This window comes from Sander vitreus, chromosome 1 (assembly GCF_031162955.1).
Source record: "Sander vitreus isolate 19-12246 chromosome 1, sanVit1, whole genome shotgun sequence".
In the NCBI taxonomy this organism is placed as follows: Eukaryota; Metazoa; Chordata; class Actinopteri; order Perciformes; family Percidae; genus Sander; species Sander vitreus.
Window position 1 is genome coordinate 34,668,747 of NC_135855.1, and position 19,721 is coordinate 34,688,467.

General features: G+C 40.3%; 1 protein-coding gene across 3 annotated transcripts; it reads left to right on the forward strand.

Moving 5' to 3' along the window:
* Positions 1 to 378: 378 nt before the first annotated feature.
* ulk3 (unc-51 like kinase 3) lies at positions 379 to 19,002 on the forward strand. 3 transcript variants are annotated; one of them, XM_078253473.1, is made up of 17 exons: positions 379 to 693; positions 1,388 to 1,553; positions 2,189 to 2,329; positions 2,672 to 2,792; positions 3,082 to 3,177; positions 3,518 to 3,661; positions 4,285 to 4,367; positions 5,486 to 5,641; positions 5,871 to 5,976; positions 6,119 to 6,159; positions 6,350 to 6,452; positions 8,605 to 8,669; positions 9,047 to 9,125; positions 11,066 to 11,106; positions 16,198 to 16,245; positions 16,480 to 16,543; positions 17,787 to 19,002. In XM_078253473.1, the coding sequence occupies exons 2-17, from the start codon at positions 1,449 to 1,451 to the stop codon at positions 17,801 to 17,803; spliced, it is 1,410 nt and encodes a 469-aa protein (XP_078109599.1). In that variant the 5' UTR covers positions 379 to 693; positions 1,388 to 1,448; the 3' UTR covers positions 17,804 to 19,002. The 3 variants fall into 3 exon arrangements, with proteins under 3 accessions (XP_078109599.1, XP_078109615.1, XP_078109605.1); XM_078253489.1 differs by having other exon boundaries at positions 1,409 to 1,553; XM_078253479.1 differs by having other exon boundaries at positions 1,448 to 1,553.
* The last annotated feature ends 719 nt before the right edge of the window (positions 19,003 to 19,721 follow it).

Sequence of the window (19,721 nt, forward strand, 5' to 3'; positions counted from 1 at the left end):
AAAAAAACGTATGTTCCATAATTTCAGTGTCTCCGAAAGCACAAACATCCAAATGAGTTCGTTAAAGTTTAACCATTGGGTAAATCTCGTTCATCATTTTAAATTGAATTTATTTTAGCCTTAAGTATTTCTATAACTAGCTATAGTACTGTAAATCCTATACAAAAGTGTATTCTTGTAATGTGTGTTCCTCTTCAAGGGTGATGGGAAAAATTTATTTACGCCAAGACCCGCCCTTTAATAGCATTCACACACTACTATTGGCCAGGCGTCCATGCTTACGCAAAGTAACGTAACCCCTGTAGGACAGCTGATGGGGAAACGGGAAAGTGAGGATTGTACTTCCGGTGAGGGTTTTTAAAAAAAAAAAAAAAAGAAAGAAAGAAGACAAATCGCTATCTATGGCTAAGCAAGCAACCAGAATAAAAATCCACTTAACTGAACATCAAATAATATGAATACGCTATTTTAAAAACAGAAACTTATGATTTATTTATTTTTAGATGGATCTTTCAAATATTTTTGCCGAATAGATAGCTAGTATTTTGCAGTAATGGAGTACCGACGCTAGGAGTCAGTAATACAGTTAAGTCAGCAGACCACTGCAGTACAGCCGACTGTGAAACAGCGGTCAGCAATGTAACGTTAAACATTGACTTTCCGTTCATGTGACGTGGATCTGTTAGCCTTCAGGTAAGTGTCAGCTATTTGCATCTATTTTAAAAACCTAATTCTGTTTTATTTTTTTTGCTAACGGTTGACTGACACTAGCTACATCTGTGCATTGCCAGCAGCACAGCAAGTGCTACGTTAGCTAGCTAGAACTTGTAACGCTAGCTAGCTCCCAAACTGATGTACACCAGATTTAGTTCAGTCAGTTTCCTTAGTTATTAGGGAGACAAATGCATACCAGAATACGGCTTAGACATTTAACGAGCCTGTCTGAAATTCGGCGTGTAATCGGGATACGTGAGCGCCAGTAACAAAGTAAGCTAATTCAGTAAACTTTGAACTTGTTTAATACTTCAAACATCAGAATAGGAGCCGCACCTAAAGTTACATCGAAAAACATTACACTCTGTAAATAATCGACACAGTGGTGAAATGATTAATGTAACTGTTTCAGAGTAGACTGGTATAGATGGACACTAGAAGGTCCAGGTAGCGTTACTCCTGTTAAAAAGCATCCCCTCCTTGTGCAAGACCATAGATACGTAAAAAAAAATATATATATATATATTTATTTATGTGTGTGTATATGGTGCAAGACGAGGAACCCTTAGTGTCCCACCATGTCAAAGGCATCAATATTCTGCAGCTCGCACAACGTGTGTGTGTGTGTGTGTGTGTGTGTGTGTGTGTGTGTGTGTGTGTGTGTGTTAAATAGCATATTGACCTTACATTCCAGCCCAGACCTGCTAAGGAAATCTGATGTTTCTGTCATCAGCATGGCTTCAAACTCCAGCTTTGCTCCTCCAAAACTGTCCGACTTCATCCTCACAGAGCGGCTGGGCAGTGGTACCTATGCTACAGTCTACAAAGCCTACAGAAAGGTGGGTTTGCGGAGGTCTCAAGCTAAATGTCCAAACATGTTTCATGTCATGTTTCTATTTGATCTCAAGGTTTGTGAGTGAGGTTCCCTGTGTACACTTTACTTTGCTTACCATACATAATAAACTAGAATGTAGCAATGAATGTGAAAGATATATATTATTAAATGTGCCTACTATTATATATATATATATATATATATATATATATATGTGTGTATATATATATATAGTACTATGTCTGAAAATATACAATAATATGAATCCAACCTATTATTAGCAAAGATAAATTGGCCTATTTGTGAAAAACAAACCCATTTACACATTGCAGATAAGCTTACTATGTGTAAGGGAGCCATACAGTCAAGCTTAAGGATTCACTGTGCCTTCCACATGTATGTTTAACATTAAAACATGATGTATAAAATAATATGTAGCCATTCATTTTCATCCATCCGGCCCAGTTCAACATTCAACTCCATTTTATACAGTATATTTAAAGTAGTAGGGGGGTCTCTACGCCGTCTCTCTTTCAGTTAAGGGGTCTTTGGCCTAAAAAACGTGGAAGATCCCTGGTCTAGTTGTGTCATTAAAAGCGAAAGTGAAAGTTGGAGATAAGTCCTCGACTGATGTTGCAGGGGGACAGTCGAGAGGTGGTGGCAGTGAAGGTGGTTGGGAAGAAGAGTCTAAACAGGGCATCTACAGAAAACCTGCTCACAGAGATTGAAATCCTCAAGACGATGCGTCACCCACATATAGTCCAGCTAAAAGACTTTCAGGTAAGCTCATGTATTGCTTTTTAGATTTGGCGTAGCTCATACAAGGAATAGGTTGTGAATACAAATACAATCTTTCCAGTCCATAAGATCTAATGAAATGATGCCCTACTGTAAATTAAACAATGGTGTGTATCTATCCGTGCAAGCTATATGTTGATTAAAGAGGCCATGACATCATTAGAATGCACAGCAAAAAAAAAAAAAAAAACAACATTACTTTCTCGGTATAGATGGTCACAAATTTTCTGTTCAAGAAATATATATGTGTATGTTCTGGAATACATTATAATCTTTATACATTTAAATCCTTCCCTGATTGTCTGAATTCTTATTTTTCATCAGTGGGATGCTGATAATATTTATCTGATCATGGAGTGGTGTTCTGGTGGAGATCTCTGCCGCTTCATTCGCAGCCGCAGGATTTTACCGGAGAGGGTGGCCCGGCGCTTCCTGCAACAGATAGGTGAGTCATACATTTTTAAGAAATCAACATTGGTTTCATGTTAACAACTTCTTTGTGTAACAGTTAGTATTATTAGTAGTATTATTATTATATTATATTTTTTTTAATCTAGGGTTTTGACAGCCATGCTTACATGTAAATTGGTTGGAAAACTTGACAGTAACTCACTCTTTTGGTAGAAATAACATATTCTTATTTGATGCGAGTTTGAGCTTAGTGCAAACTTTAGCACCGCATGATGTGGATTTAGTATCACTGTGTGGATTTGCATGTGTGTCTGCACAAACAGCCTGTGCCCTCCAGTTTCTTCATGAGCGAAACATCTCCCACCTGGACTTGAAACCTCAGAACATCCTGCTCAGTGGCTCCGTCCTTAAACTCGCAGGTGATCCCATACTCACTCACACAGTCAAACGATCAAGTAAAGTCATATTTATTTGCAGGTGACGGAGATAATTTCAGCAACATGGCAGACACCAAAAGAATGTGATCATTATCTCGCGAGTGCGCTGTTGTGTTTGCAGGCCACAGGCCACATTTGCTTGTTAAACTCAACCTTGACAACCTTAACCTTGTGGCTTCAAACAACACCCCTTTGTGTATTTGGCGTTATAAACACATCAGTTTTAGGAGGATTGTGTCCATTGGAACCTGTCGCAGTGAACATCTTTTTTTTTTTTTTTTTTTTTTTTTTTTTTTTAAAAACACTCTTGATTTGCTCTCAGACTTTGGTTTCGCCCAGTACATGTCACCATGGGATGAGCAGAGTGTCCTAAGAGGTTCTCCTCTTTATATGGCTCCTGAGATGGTGTGCCGACGCCAGTACGACTCCAGGGTGGATCTCTGGTCAGTAGGAGTCATTCTCTATGGTGAGTACCTGTTCATCTCTTCTTTTCTTTTTTTAAAACATGGAATACCCTCAACATGAATTGCACACTTCTTCATATAATCTGTTAATTGTAATGCTGCTTTATTATATATTCAGGGGACCAAAATGCATTCCCGTGCACAGAATCCGTTGTAACTGTTTCTTATGCAGTGTAGCGGGAGTTCCCCTTAATCATTTCTAACATTACTTCTTTTTCAACATCTAAAGGCCAATCAGTTGACCGGCCCTGCAGGTTTGAAAAAAGCAGGTCACAAACAAAATTCTGCCATTAATCATAAAATGGCAGCCTGGTAATGCTAATAATAGTGCAATAGCACACAACAGTAATAGCACTGTGTGGAGTGACAATGTACAATACACAATGGGAGGAGTCCTTGTAACTGTTAGTCCTGTAAAGACCAACATCATTCATGACAAAGACAAGTTTAATGCATGACATATTTAAGGTAGCTAAACTAAGATCATTTTTGAATGCAGTATAAGCATGTGAAGCATGCATACCCTTTACCTGAAACTGAAGTAAAGTACAGTCAGGCATTAGTTTTCATCACTGCAGATTATCCTTTTGGAATAGGCCACTCAACATTGTTTGTGTGCATATAGAGGCACTGTTTGGGCGGGCACCATTTGCATCGAGATCATACGCTGAATTGGAGGAGAAGATCCGGAGTAACCAACCTATTGAGGTAAGTTTTGAGCAATACATTAGTTCATTTGTGAGTTGCTGGACTGAGACAGTCAGCAATCCAGCTTGAATAAATAAGTAAAATGACTCACTGCTCGCACTGGTGCTCTAAAATAGTGCTCCACTGTGGTACATATTTGTCATTTGATGGATGCACATGTTGAGCATACTCCAAATGTCACGTACTGAATCATGTTTGGAATAACATGATGTAGTTGCTTTTTACGAAAGTGACTAGATGTCAGTTTGCCACTGCAGCAAAAGTCAGCGCATGAAGTGCTGTATTTCATTCAGTGATTGTTTCAGTAATGTTGTTGGGGTGTAACCGTTTTTAAAAATGGAATCATCCAAATATGCGTACACCATCACAACATGGGAATTGGAGAACTTAAAAACATTTTTTAGAGGCTGAATTCACCTGTTAGCATATTTTCCTTGTAATTAAGTTTTGAATGCTCACACTGAATAAGAGCACTTAGTTTATTTAAACACATTTTCACTAATTATTAAGCTTTTAGTTTTTTCTCACTATCTGTGAATTTTCACCATTAAACCACTAGATGGCACACTTTCACACTTTACCTGTATCCCACTACAAATTAAATACAAATGAAGACTTTTTTGACCTGTTTGTAAACACTCCTATACAATAGTTTTAAGTTGAAAAAACTTAAAATGCTAATGTCTCATCTATGAGTTGAATTAACGATATATGTGTAAAATCACCTGTAATTAATGTGGTAGAAATGCTAATTGGAGTAGTTTTGTCTCGTTCCTTATTGCTCACAAATAAAACTCCTAGTTGTGTCTCTGTCCTGATAATGCCTGCTGCATATACAGACCAAATGTTAATTACCATTGTGACAGTGAAGGATAACTGTACTTTTAATGATGGTGGGCTTTCAAAATACCTGAATGCTTGTGTCAAACATTAGGCATGAGCTAAATGGATAGCATCAGCATACGGCCCATTAACCAGGGATTCACAGAGTTATAAGGTCATCTTTTGATTAAAAGAAAATAGCGACGTGAGACTAGAAGGTCTGTTGTCTGTCCTTTTTCTCTGGGATTGTCCTGTGGATTGAATGCAACATAATAAGGTCATGTTTTGTGCATCAGCTCCCTCCTGGGGCCAGGGTATCCAAGGACTGCAGGGACCTTCTGTTGCGGCTGCTAGAGAGAAATCCAGATGCCCGGATCACCTTTGCAGAGTTTTTCACCCACCCTTTTGTAGATATGGAGCATATGCCAAGTGCAGAGAGCCTAGTGAAAGCGGTAAGAGAATAAGAATAAAGGGAAGTATACGCTGGCATGTGTGTCTACTCTAGATGACCATGAATAATGTGCGTGTAATTGGCTGAGCACATGTACACATGTGTTAGTAGGTTTATGCTCACGCCTACCCCACGTGTGCCTTCATGCATGACTCTACATGCATGCATAAGAAATGGAGAGTTGTGGCAGTTTGCATTCAGTGATGCCAGTTCCTATTTCCTCTTTTCAGAAAGAGCTGGTCCTGCAGGCCGTTCAGAAGGACCAGGAAGGGGAGAGGTCTGCTGCTCTCTCTCTTTACTGCAGTGCCCTGGAGCACTTTGTCCCCTCTATTCACTGTAAGCGCAACAACGAACTCTCATAGTCTGTCTGCGGCTTAAGCCCTGCAACAATGCACCGCTTTTGTTCCACCACAATAAACGGGCAAAGTAAACGCACCAAATGTAAAACCAAGCCCTCTCTTCTCTCCGCACTCCCCAGACGAGACAGACCGACAACGTAAAGATGCCCTCCGGCAGAAGGTAGGTCTGAAAACACTCCCAGCATTCACATTTGGATTACTTTCTATTTCCAATTGGTCTTCATTGTCACACTCCAGTGGCTTTCACTAGGAAGTGAATTCTCCTCTATGAATACCATATGGTGTGAATGGAGAGCATATGGAGTGGTTGACATGATTAAGTTGAGTCAATGTAAGAGGACTTCCCGCAGGTCAGCCAGTATGTGTCCAGAGCCGAGGAGCTGAAAGCCCTGGTGGCCTCAGACAACAGACTGAGCTTTGAGGAGGCCCGGACGTCCAGGGATGTCCTCCGAGGTAAAGAACATATCTCAGTGCAGAGGCAGGGCCACTCTATCCTGGCATTAGCCTTGTCTGGTCAGGAGTCTGACTAATACGTGTGTTGTAATGGGTGTTTAGTCATTTCTTTCCACTGTATATGAATATGAAAATATAATTGAATTTTTTTATTATTGTGTCATGCATACAATAAAATATGCCCAGCCCACACGGGCTTACAAGACACCATTACCTAGGACAAAGGACCAGATGCCAAGGTAACCACATACCCTAAACAAATAAACCTTCTAGTCTTTTTTGCCAAGCTTCAGAAACAAAAGTCACCAACTTATAAATATTAAATTTTAACAACCACTCCAATCGGTCATCATCTGTGCACTAGAACCTTTCAGGATTTTGGACAGACATTTCATGTCTTGTACATGAGATTGTACATGACATCTATGTACACATGTTCTTGTACATACATCTTCAAAAATGTGCTATTTCAGTAATGGAAAATTGCATTAAACCGCTGTATAGCAAAGATAGTTCAGTTCAGTTTATTCACAAAAGTTAAAAGACATAATGCAAATATGTGAAATGTGACACCCTGGTAACCTTTTTGAAGCTTGTATATAGGGGCCCAGACACTAGCAAAGAATACACATTATAAATAGTATATTGTTTGAATAAAAAAGGAAACCTGTATTATACAATGTCATTTACAACATACAAGAAGAACAAACCCTCACTACCTTCACCCTACCTACGTCCCAAGACATTTATTCCATCAGTCTAAGCATTGGTTAAATAGATCAAATGCAATAAACGTAAACCTATAACAGGGGAATTAAAAGGAAAAGGATTTTAGAGTCACTAGTTTAGAAGTACCCAGCCGTATTTGATCCTTTGTACTTCTTCTTTAACCCTTGTGTTGTCTTCCGGTCGACCATGCACGCGTTGTCCTCCGGGCTCCACTTTTTCCACGTCTTTGTCCCTTTTTTCGACGGTTTTGACACTGTTTTTCACTAACGCCAACTTATTACCAATAGTTTTACCCTTATTCATGGTCAGTAAATCTCATTTATAGGAAATTATACCTAATTTTGAAATTATCAGTTATTTTGACTAATATTAGAGGAACCTATGTTACTGGATAATCACAGTATGTCAAAGTTTAGTCAGGAGACTGTTTTGAAAACCATTTCAATTCTTTCAAATGCTCTAAAATTGAATACCCAAAATTCAGTGAAAGTAGTGGTCAAGTACTTGCAATTGTACACTTTTTGGTTAAAAAGAAACCCATACTTCATGTCATACTTCACTACTTCCAAGACAACATGAGGGTTAATGAATCCTGTGAGGAAATGTTCTTTTCCCTTGCCCCAGAGGTCAGAGGTCAGGGTCAGCTACAGAATGGAAGTTCTGGTCTCTTAGGGATTTGGTGTTTTGCTCAAGAACACACATGCTCTATTAACCTGTTAGGTTAATAGAAGTCAGTATTATAAAATCTTTTATCAAAATCTTATCTCAAATCCACAATACTGGAGTCTTAAAGGTATAGTGTGTAATTTCTGTCGCCCCCGTGAGGAATTTTAACTAATGACAACAAAACTGTCAGTGCACCGTCCCCACCGCTAGTAGCCAAGGAGGACACGGAGGATTAAAAAAAAACCGTGACTGACTCTTCAGAAGAGGTAATTATCTTCACTCGAGTTTCTGCGCGCGAAAGTCGCCGGACGACACTAGCGTCTGAACACAGCCATACTGAGAAATCCAGAGAGAGTCTTTTCTTTTTAAGATTATTTTTTTGGGGCTTTTCCCTTTTATTATAGTAGTGGATAGACATGAAGGGGGGATGACACGCAGCAAAGGGCCACAGGTCGGATTCGAACCCAGGCCGCTGCAGGACTCGCCAACATGGGGCGAACGCTCTTACTGGGTGAGCTAGAGGCCGCCCCGGAGCTGATAGTCTTAATTAGCTTTGTATCAACTCATTTGGCAATGGCTTAAATGTATCGGACGTTCATTAATATCAAAAAGTTACGCACTGAAGCTTTAAGATACGGCAGGGGCATGCTGATTACAAAGCTTTCAGCATATTTTTTAGGAGCCTGCATTGAGGGTGCGTTTAGACTTCTATGCAGTAGGACTCAAAGTAGTGTTTTCTGTTTTCTTTCTACTCCAGAAATGTCTCGAGACCAACCACGACTGCTGGCTGCTCTGGAGGTGGCTTCTGCTGCCATTGCTAAGGTTAGAAAGGGGTACTGCTGGATGATGCTACTGCTATAAAGATGCACACAAAGCCAGGGTGAAGCAGAAGTAATACAACAGAAAATAAAACCCAGCAGGGTACAAACCAATACCCTTTCATAAATCACTTTCCAAACCACATCTTTTAAGATCACTGGTGAACCAAAAACATCTATTCTGCGGTTTTGCTCGTCTGACAATGGGTTAGTCATGCAAAAAAGAATATTTGTGCCGCTACGTTTTTTTTAACGTGAACAATAATGAATAACCTTTTTGCAGTGCTAACAGACTGAAATATCTTAACTAACAGGGTGGCCCAAGTGTCTCTTGTCAGAAATAAAGCAATGTTTTGCCTCATTTTCAACCTTCCATTATAGGAGGAGAGTGGAATGGATGATCATGAGGCCCTGGATGTGTACCAACAGTGCTTAGGAGAACTACTGTTGGCACTAGCAGGTACACAAACCTCCTTTCTTTCCAAACAAGATGGGTTTTATACAGTTATCCTGTCCCTTACTGCTGTAGGATACTGAGCCACTCCACTGGAGCCAAGGTTTAAGTGCCTTGCTCAAGGACATTTTGGCAGCAGTGGGTGACTGAGGAAGAAAATATTTAAACCCTATTGTAGTCCCACATCTGATACTTCTTCTGCATTCAGAGACATCACCTCAGAGCTCAGGCGGCTGTGTGTGTGTGTGTGTGTGTGTGTGTGTGTGTGTTTGCGCACATTTGTTATTAGAGAAACCAAAAGAGAGAGATTTGACGGAAAGGTCATTTTGAAAGGCAGATGGGCATAAGGGCACATAAAGTGATGTAGAGAAATTAATTTAGAGTTGAGGGTACTGCCAGAATATAAAACAAGTCGAGATGGCTGAACAAAGAAAATGATACTCCAGGAAAAGAGACAAAAACAACTTGGAGAGAGAGAGAGAGTAAAGCTATAGAGATACTTAACTGGAAACAGAAAGAGAGACAAACAGAGAGAGACTGAATGGGACAGAGAGAGATTAAAAGAGATGAATATTTAAAAAGACTCACTCTCAAAGAGATGGAAAATAACTTGGAGAAGGTTGTTTAGAAAGTGTAAAAAGACAAACTGACAGAAAGACGGAGTGAAGCAATAGACTTGGAGAGAGATGAGGACACTTAATACGCGACCAACAGACAGACAAACAGAGAGAGGCACTACAGAGGAGACTCTCTCTGTTGCCTGGCGTCCATTAAGCTGGGCTCATGAGCTCATCTGGAAGATCGGCCTAATGGAAGAGGTGGGATAGAGTGATCCAGATGTGGCTTTGAGCCGGGATGAGACTCTGTGCCAGCACCCTGTGTGTGTGGTATGAGAGCCTTGCCATATGCTTCACATTGAGCCTGCATACTTCATTTCTTTGTGTTATTTCACACTGGAAACAAATAAAAACTATTATCTCTAATGAGCAAGAGCTATTGAAGGTTCATCGAGTAGGGTTTAAAACACTGACGCCTTTCGACTTGAGTTGATAGATTGTAGATGCTACAACCTCATCTTTTCAGTGGATGAGTAACATATGATATAGTGGTCCAACTAATCCCATGCCATCCTAACCAGCCTCTCTCTCTCCAGTGTCGCGGAGCCTCGTTGTGTGGCACAGCAGATGCCACTAGAGCTGTAACAATTCCAAATTTATTTATATTATTTATATTTATTGTGATTAACAATATAATTGTCTCTTTCAGGCAAATTTAAACATTTTATTCATTTATTTATTTATTACTTTTTTAAAAACAAATTAAACTTTTGAATGAATCCCAGGATACATCTTTTGGTTATATCTGTAATTTGACCCAGATAATGTAATAACAAAGCCTGTGAAGTAAAACATGCCTTGTTATTATCATAAAGCATTGCATATTTTCTTGCATAAAGTACATTTATCATCATCAATAAAAAACAAAACAAAGCACCAATAATCAATTATGTAATTACAATTTGGCATATCTAAGAAAAATCAATAACCATCAACAGTCACCCTGAAGACTGTAGCTAATGTTAGCAATTAATTGCGGTTAAACAAAGAAACTGCGATTACGTAAAAAAAAAATTGCGATTAGACAATTATTTAATAATTATTACAGGTCTGGATACCACCAGGGAGATTGTTGAAAACATTGGTTCTTTGTTTGGCTAACAGCTCTCTGTCGCTCTCCCCTCTGGGACGACTGACTGTGAAAAGGTCGATGTCTGTGAAAACACTGGCCTACATTAGAGCCCTTGAGCCCTCAGTCTACACACTAAAGAAATCCAATCTAGTAGTTGACCTCTTCTTGAACAAACAAGGCGATTAGGTAGCGGCCTCTCTCCTCCCTTCCTCTCCTCATTATTCTCTCCATCTTTTTTTTTTCTCCTTGTGAGCCAGCCGAGCCCCAGGGTCGCAGGAGAGAGCTGCTCCACAGCGAGGTGAGTAGCCGAGGAACGGCTTCTGGTTGAGTGCTCACGGTAGGAATGACTGTCACCTCCATCGAGCCCTCGGCCGATCACCTAGCACAGTAGACGCTCCATCACGTGGCCCATGAGCCTTTTTCCTGCAGTCACGTGCATGTTTTTTGTGGTAGAGGCCGAATAACGTAATCCGTCATCTATATTACTGTTACATACACATACATCACTGTCCACTTTATGATTGGCTTTAATTGGATTAAAGCGATGGATCATATGACCACTTGTATGTGAAAAGAGTCCCACGCAGTGACAACCAAGACAATTATCCCTCAACTCTACAAGGTTTTATAACGTCTTTCAGCTCATTGGTTTGTTTTACGGCCCACAACTTTACTGTTTCGGTTGCTGCTCTCATCGTTGTTTTTTAGCCACAGCAGACAGCTTTCTTCAGCCAATTGGCTCTCCTTATGCTACCTGCCCAGCAGTAAACAGCAGAGAGACTAGGTTAGCGACTAGCTGATGAACACAGTGGAGCATTTAGCAGCTAAATGGTCAGATATTTCCCTTGGTGGAAACCAACAAAAAGATCTAAAAGGAGAGTGACTACCTGAATATTACATTCATCAGATGGCCCTAAAAATGACTCCAAATGAATGCTAATGTTGCTCTGTATCGGCTGGATGTGTAAATAAGCAACTGTTTGCTAACAAGTTTGCCATATTAACCTAACGCGGACATATTAAGCTAATTTTCAGGTTCATGCTTTGGGATTCTACTAGAACATGTTTACATGCTTTAATGTTCAAAAACATCATTTTTCTTTATACTGCCTGTCTGAATATACCTGTATTCACCCTCTTTCTGAAACGCTCTCTTGAAGCGCCTGTCTTTTTAAGCCCCTCTCGCGAAAAAACTGGTCAGTGTTTTTGGGTCTTCGCATCTGTGCCCACGGCATCTCTGTACCATCGTTGCAGTCGGGTAATGACTGTAACGGCACTAAAGCAGCACTTTTGAAAATTTAAACTAGTTTATGATTGTCACTGTCATTAAAGCTATAGTGCGTAGTTTCATGAGAAATTTTAAGTAATGACAACAACACTGTAGTCACATACACATGACGCAAGCCTTCGATGATCGCGCACCACCCCCACCCCTCCTCCACACAGTTGCTAGTAGCGTTTAATCCGTCAAATCAAGGAGGACACGGAGGATTAAAAACAACAAGACGGACTCTTCAGAAGAGCTAATTAGGGCCTGAGCGCCGACAGCAGCGAAGGCCCTATTGGAACTGAAGGAATTATTTTCTGCAAATTTCTGGCCCTTTTTGATATTCAAAAACTCCCCAAAATTGGCGGGCGCATCAAGTCTGGTGAAAATGTACGTATTTTAAGGGTTTCGGGAATAGGCGCACAGAAATGGCTCGCTAGCACCCCCTACAAAACTTAAAAAATTGAGCCCCTGCAGTGCGTTTATCGTAGACTCACGAAACATTCATTGGAGCCATACCCTAAACCCAACAGGAAGTCTGCCATTTTGATTTCAAAGTTTGAAATTAGTGTGATTTTGGCCATTTCCACATGTCGTACTTTAACGAACTCCTCCTACAGATTTCATCTGATCAACTTCAAATTTGGTCTGTGCCATCTTAAGACATTAAAGATGAAAAGTTATTAAAAGAAAAACTTTTCGTCATAGGGCGTGGCCGTGGCGGGGTGGCCATTTTGTGAGTTTCGCCGCCGAAACAGGAAGTGGGTGTAACTCGAGTGTACATTGTTCAACTGGCTCGAAACTTTTCAGGATTCATAACACTCCACTCTGAGGACAAATAAAGGCCGATATTTACTTAAAGTCATAGCGCCCCTAGTGGCAACAGGAAGTAGGCCTTAAAGTCAAGGTGCTATACTTTAACGAACTCCTAGAGATTTCATTCAGCGGACTTCAAATTTGGTCTGTACCATCTGAACACCTTAAAGATGAAAAGTTATTAAAAGAAACTTTTCGTCGAACGGTGTGGGCGTGGCGGCAATTTTGAGTGTTTAGTGATGAACAAAGAAGTTGTTGTAACTTGAGTGTACGTTGTCGTATCTGCCCGAAATTTCTCACGATTGACAAGGGTCCAGGCCTGAGGACATCTACAGGCCAAAATTGACTTTTGGTCATAGTGCCCCCCGCTGGCAACAGGAAATGCGCCTTTATATGACAAACATCATCCGATTTACATGGAACTTGTGTGGTCTACATGTGATACTGAGCTGCCCCCTATACTTTAACCACGCCCCCTTTATCAGGCCACACCCCCTTTCATAACATTTGAACCGTTTAAGGTAGAGTCTTGTGTGAGGTGTCATTGAACTCAGCAGGGACTTCCTTCTTCATTGGTGATGGTTTGACCCCCCACCCCTAAGCTTTAGCCACACCCCCTTTTATAACTAATGACCTGTTTGATGTAGACCCTTGTGTGAGGTATCATTGAACTCAGCAGAGACTTCCTTCTTCATTTGTGATGGTTTGGCCCGCCACCTATGTTTAGCCACGCCCCCTTTCATACATGTTGACCCATCTAAGGTAGCGTCTTGTGTGAGGTATCATTGAACTCAGCAGAGGCGCGAGGGCCCGTCCAACACTGCTTGCAGCTTTAATTACAGTTTGAATTTTGTCACGCCACTTATATAACATCTACCCCAAGGTCTTATAAAGCTAACAATGGTGTCCGATTTCAATTTAATGCGTTTTTGTGAACATTAGGGGTTTCGTTAGCTGCGACTGTCCCTTCAATCCTATGTGTACAGATCGCGGCTAGTTATCTTTTGTTTTTTATGTCGTCTTCATCTCCAAAGCTGATCGCTGCTATTGTCCTTTCTCAGCGGTGACGTAAAACGCATCACTCGAGCTGCTGCGCACGAAAGTCGCCGGACTAAATCATTTGGTAAACGTAGCCATACTGAGAAATACAGAGAGAGTTTTGTGGAGCTGATAGGCTTTATTAGCTTTGTATCAACTCATTTGGCAATGGCTTGAATGTAACTGATGTTCATTAATATAAAATAGTTGCGCACTATAGCTTTAACAATCATCGTAATATAATATAAAGTTGGAATTGAAATTAACAGACATAGATAACTGGAAAAAATAAACTAGAAATGTGTATCTGATAAGCATTACAATTTTGTTTTTGGTTTAGACGGCAAAATAGCTTTTCTGTTCCAATCAACGAATGAAATAAATAAATTATAGTATAATAAAAACCAACAAAGTCCTGCCATTTACTTTCTTTTGTCTTGTTGCACAAATGAGACCTTCCCTGTAGACTACATGCATGCTTTTGGACACCAACCCAAACAAACTTGAATAAAACCCTACATGTTGATGGTCCAGTAAATTCACTGGCTGTTGCGTTCAGGAATTAAGACCCTGAGTAGTAGCATTGATTGTACTTTGACAAACCCATTCAAAGGACTGCCATTAATGCTCCAAAACCCTTGTGTGTTTGTTTTTTTTGCATTGTTTAGGCAGTAACTGAGCCAATAACAAGACAACCCTATTTCTTCAGCAAACCCCACAAGGGGATGGGGGTTTGAGTGGGCCTCATAGACCTCCCTATTTGAAGTTTTATGGGTGCTTGTCTTAAGTAAATTCAGATGCGGCTGTGATAATCTAACACAGCATAAGGGAGGCGGAGGGTGGGGGATTCTATAGAAAGCATGTGTGTATGTGAGAACCCAAAAGAGCCAACACATGCTGCCATGACTGGCCTCCATGTGCGCTCATATCTACTGTAGAGCACACTTCAGCCTTTTCAAAGCTGTAATTCAATATCCCAAATTCTCATATGTGAGCCACAGCTTTGATCTATTCAGTGTATGTTGATAGGTATGTCATTATGGCATATAAAACATAAACATAACGCGAGGTCCTTTTATTTTGTGGCCTGTGTTTCAGTATATGTACCTTTTTTAAAACTCTGCAAGTTATCAATACACCCCTTAAACCATCCTCACCCATGTAGATTTCCTCCACATTTGTTGTTCTTGGTGATTAAAGGGAATGTGATTCAAGTGCTGTGGCTATATAAGGTTGGGGTCAGGGCTGAATACTAAAAACCTGTGGTCAGAATAATTATTTACCACAACAGATTGGTGTTTTAAAGGGACATTATGGAAGCCATCAGTTTGGTCTCCTGTGATTATGACCCTCAGATGTTACTGCAGTAATACCCAAAAGGACTTGCTTTATATGACGTAGTGGTGATATAACTAGGTATGAGGTGCAGCCAAGAACCTTCTTGATCACCAGAGGACTGACTACCACAGTAAAGAGCACCCTCAAGCGTATGATGACAGCAGTTAATACTCGCACATGTGTACCATATGAAATGTTCTCAAAAAATAGCAGAGCAAGAATCACATCAGCACAGTTTATCATTTAAATCAGATTTTGACATGGCGTTTATGTCCCCATGCATCAGAAAAAGTTTGGGGGGTTTCTGCTGCACGACACCGCAGTTTAGAGTAAACGAGCACAGCTCCGAAAATATATTCGTAATGGATGTTTTAATTTGGGGGAGAATCATCATCTGATTATACTGTACACCAGAGCCCCCGAAAGTAAATAAAACAAGACTATGAGTGTACTGCCATTCTAGCGGCTCTGTGCAGCTTTACTCAGACACAGCAGTACATTGAGCTAAAGTCGGCATGCTAACATACTCACAATGACAACACAACTAACATGCTGATGTTTAGCAGGTATTATGTTTACCATGCTAACCTTCTTAGTTTATCGTATTAGCATGCTAACAGTTGCTAACTATTAGCATTAACCACAAAGTGTGATTCTAATGGGAATGTCATCACTTTTGCAGGAATTTGGTCATAAATCAAAGTATTGGACTAATACAATTTTGCCTTCATGATGCTGATACATGAAAAGTTAAGGGATCACCGAATTTCATCGCAATTCTTTCAAAAGAGACATTTAACAAAAAATGCGCGTGGCTAAAAAAACATCAGGGGAACACATATGAACAGCATATATGAAAGCATTAGCAAACACTTTGTGTTTTGCTTTGAACGTGTAAATTGTAATTACATTATTGTTATCTCTCACCAGATTAAAAGCCTCATGACCAGAGCTGAATACCTCAAAAAGCATATCAAGGTAAGCATGCATTTCTTTCAAATATTAAACTAAAGGATTAGGCACCACATCTTCAGGCTGTATTAGTAAATCTGCCACTGAGAACACACTATATGTTTGATTTCAAAAATAGAGTAGAAGGCAAGGATAAGACTTATTTTTGGATACTGCTAAATTATTGTAACTTAATGTCCATGTTTTGTTGTTGTTTGGTTATTAGTTTTCAGTGATTACAGGTATGTGTTTATTTTTCAGATGCAAGAGAATCAGCGGGACGTGTCTCTGGATCGAGAACCTCTTGCGGACTCTGTCAGAAGCTGTGAGTTTCCCTGCTGTATTGTATAAACTGCTCGTCTGCTCATGAGAGTGTGTTTTTGAGAACTTTGCAGCCTTGAGAAAAAGTGACTATATGGAGGTTTGGTACGGGAAGTTGTGGGGGTTAAGTGAGGAATGGCTGCCTTAAGTTGCAATGAAATTTCCTTTCATTAAAGGTTTTTCCACTAGTAAAATATGAGCCATTCTCTTGCTGGGCTGGCCACCCCGCAGGACTGTCTGGCTCTTTGATTTCATTTCAGTGCAGCCCTGGGCTGCTCTGTCCTCTGCCCTCTTGTAAAGCCAACCTTGTGAAAGTGAGAGCAAAAAGTTACCCTCCTAACACACAAATGCCAGAAACAACAGCACACGTGTACACTTCATTCCTTTCACATACTCGCATGTAAATTAGCTTTACATATATATTGTAGGAATCAGTTTACATTCAGTGGATATCAAATCCAAACAATGTAACAATTAAAAACATTAACAATATAAAAGCAGTGTATCAGTAACGTGATATACTGAAAAGTCTCTCTAGTCTGTACACTATATTAAAACTCTACTAAACTATATTAAAAAAAAGCAATGTACTGTTGATATAAATTACATTTTGATATACTTGAACTTCCTGAGCTGTAACCTACACAGCCTTATTCCCAGTATTTTCTGGGCTCAGTTCCTGGATGGATAGTGGATACCTAAAGCCCAGACAATATCCTGTTCTCAGCAAGACATTCCTGGGGAATTATGAATTAAAAAAAATGGGGATGGCGGAAGAGCACCAATGACTCTAGAGGCCACTCATGTTTCAAGAACGTGGCTTCTTATTCTGCTGCTGTTGTTTTAATAAAACCACACCACAGTCGGCCGTACTAGCTGGAGCTGATCCAACAGCAGCTGTGCTAGAGAGGGTCGCAGCCACACCCAAGTCTGTCTGGTGACCTTAGACTACACCAAAACAAGCAGCACATTTTTGCTGAGAACCATCACACTGTAACCCTCAGACAATTTAAGATGCCCCCCCCCCCCCCCCTGAAGCCTGAAGCAGTAAATGCTCACAGACTTACATTACCATCAACTGCATGATCAGTGAAAGGGCCTGAGAGGGCAAGGACTCAGAACTCTAGGATGCGGTATTTCCAGCAACATACTTTATTATTTAAAATATAGTAGTATATATTTAAAATTGGCAATGTGATCTTGAAAAAGTGAAGCTTAACATACATTAATCATTTCTGTTTTCTCAGCTTGCTGTTTGCAGTAAGCATGATGGTCACCGTGGGAACTGGGCTGGGGACGCCCCACAGAGCATCAGACTGCCTGTCAGTGTTCAGGTTGGACACAGAACCTTAACCTGACCAGGTTTCAGTTGGGGCCAAATTAAACCTGCACCACACATCACACTAACCGACTCCGAACGCTGTCCGGGTGGGATAGTACAGTTTCCAGCCAAATGTGGTCAATGTTTTGGTTTGTTGCTGGAAAGTTGATGATTTGGCAGTTTTGAGAACTTGTGTTTATGCTTTTTGAGGTGGGAAAAAAAAAAAAGTCTAGCTGGTAAAATACTGAAAGTAGCTCTTGAATTTTGCATTTGCACACTGGTGAATGTGAAAGTTAGTTCCCTGCTCCTTACACGGTGTTGTTGTTGCACTGCTTAGCCTCAAATCCCTCCCCCTGACGCACTATTGATATGTAAATGCTGGACAGCTTGTATGACAATACCACACTGTCATGGTAAACGAGTTAAACAGAAACGGTTGCATTTATTGTTGCGCAAAACATTCAACGGTATTTGCTGCACACCTAAAAACTGTGAAAACCTGAAAATACAGATGGAAGCTGTGACAGTAAGAAGTATAACATCAGTTCTGAACTATAGTATTTAGTATATTACATCGTGGCCTCCGCAAACATGCACATACTCCCTCACCCTCCCTTCCCCACTGCCTTTACTGTGGGTCAACCACAGGCTCACCATGCTCTCTCCGCTGATGGAGCCCTCTCCACCACTATGAGGGGAAAACTGGAGAGGTGCGGCCTCTGCCTTATTTACACTAGACTTGCATTTTCTTAGGTTTGGCACTGGCCGAGCATTTGAGGGATAAAGTGAGTTATAGCGCTCAAGCAAAGCCTTCATAACTAGGCCTCTGTGAAAGAGTAAAAAGCTGGCAGTCGGTGTCAGTCGCTGTTGTAGGTCTTCACACACTGTTATGATTTTAGACAGGTAAAGCACTTGAATATCCAAAAGGGAGCCTTACTTTGTGAATCAAATTTTTAAGGCAAAAAAGCATACCTGAAACAGGAGAAAAGTATAAATATGTCTACTGGTGAGATTTCCACACTGCTGTGGTGTTTTATTTTTTTTTATTTAAATGTTTATACAGCTGTGATTTTATATTGTATGTATTTATTAATTGAGAAATTCAATGGAAAATAAAATGGCAACCTCTGAAGCCTCTATAACGTTTTGAGACGTTTTGTCAACAGCAGGAGGCAAATGCTCGTTTTTCAGAACCTATGGAAAGATTTATGTGCCGGTGTGGGAGCAATGCTGCTGGTCCCTCGCCATCTTCATCATCTGGAAGGCGCTCTGCAGACAGCTGGCTCATTTCATGGGGAGGAGAGAGGAAGGCAGGCACAAGAAAGTAAGGACATTTGATAATTATATGATTCATATGGAAGTCTGGAATACTGGAAACTGAATTTGAAAATTTCCAGATCTCAAAAACTATGGGAATTACACAGAATTAATTATGAGTAGGCTATATTATCTTTATTTCCTTTTACTGCCCCTTCCGCTTCTGCCATTAATGATAGCTCTAGCTCTTAATGATAGCTCTAGGTCTCAACAGTTGCACTTCTTTCTACTGGTTGCTCATAATAAGCCAATAAGCACTTTTCTCCAGACAAGAGAGAAGGCAACCTCAAGTGGAAATAAGCTTCTCATGTCATATAGCCATTTTAAAAGATGGAGGCTCACTTGATTAGAGCCAACAAGATTAGGAATAGCAGATAATGTAAAGTCAAACAATTGGATTTAAAGGGTCACTTCATAAATTTTAGACACAAAGTTCAGTTTACTAGTCAGCTTTAGTCCTAAAACCGTTTTATTTATCCTTTTTTATAAGTCTTTCTTATTTTTTTTTATTTATCCAACTTCTCATTTGCAACAACGACCTGTC

Bases quoted from the DNA above. Each gene is read 5' to 3' on its own strand.
- ulk3 (XM_078253473.1), top strand. From the start codon at position 1,449: ATGGCTTCAAACTCCAGCTTTGCTCCTCCAAAACTGTCCGACTTCATC. The intron at 1,554-2,188 runs GTGGGTTTGCGG...CTGATGTTGCAG, and splicing joins TCTACAAAGCCTACAGAAAG to GGGGACAGTCGAGAGGTGGT. The intron at 2,793-3,081 runs GTGAGTCATACA...CTGCACAAACAG, and splicing joins GCGCTTCCTGCAACAGATAG to CCTGTGCCCTCCAGTTTCTT.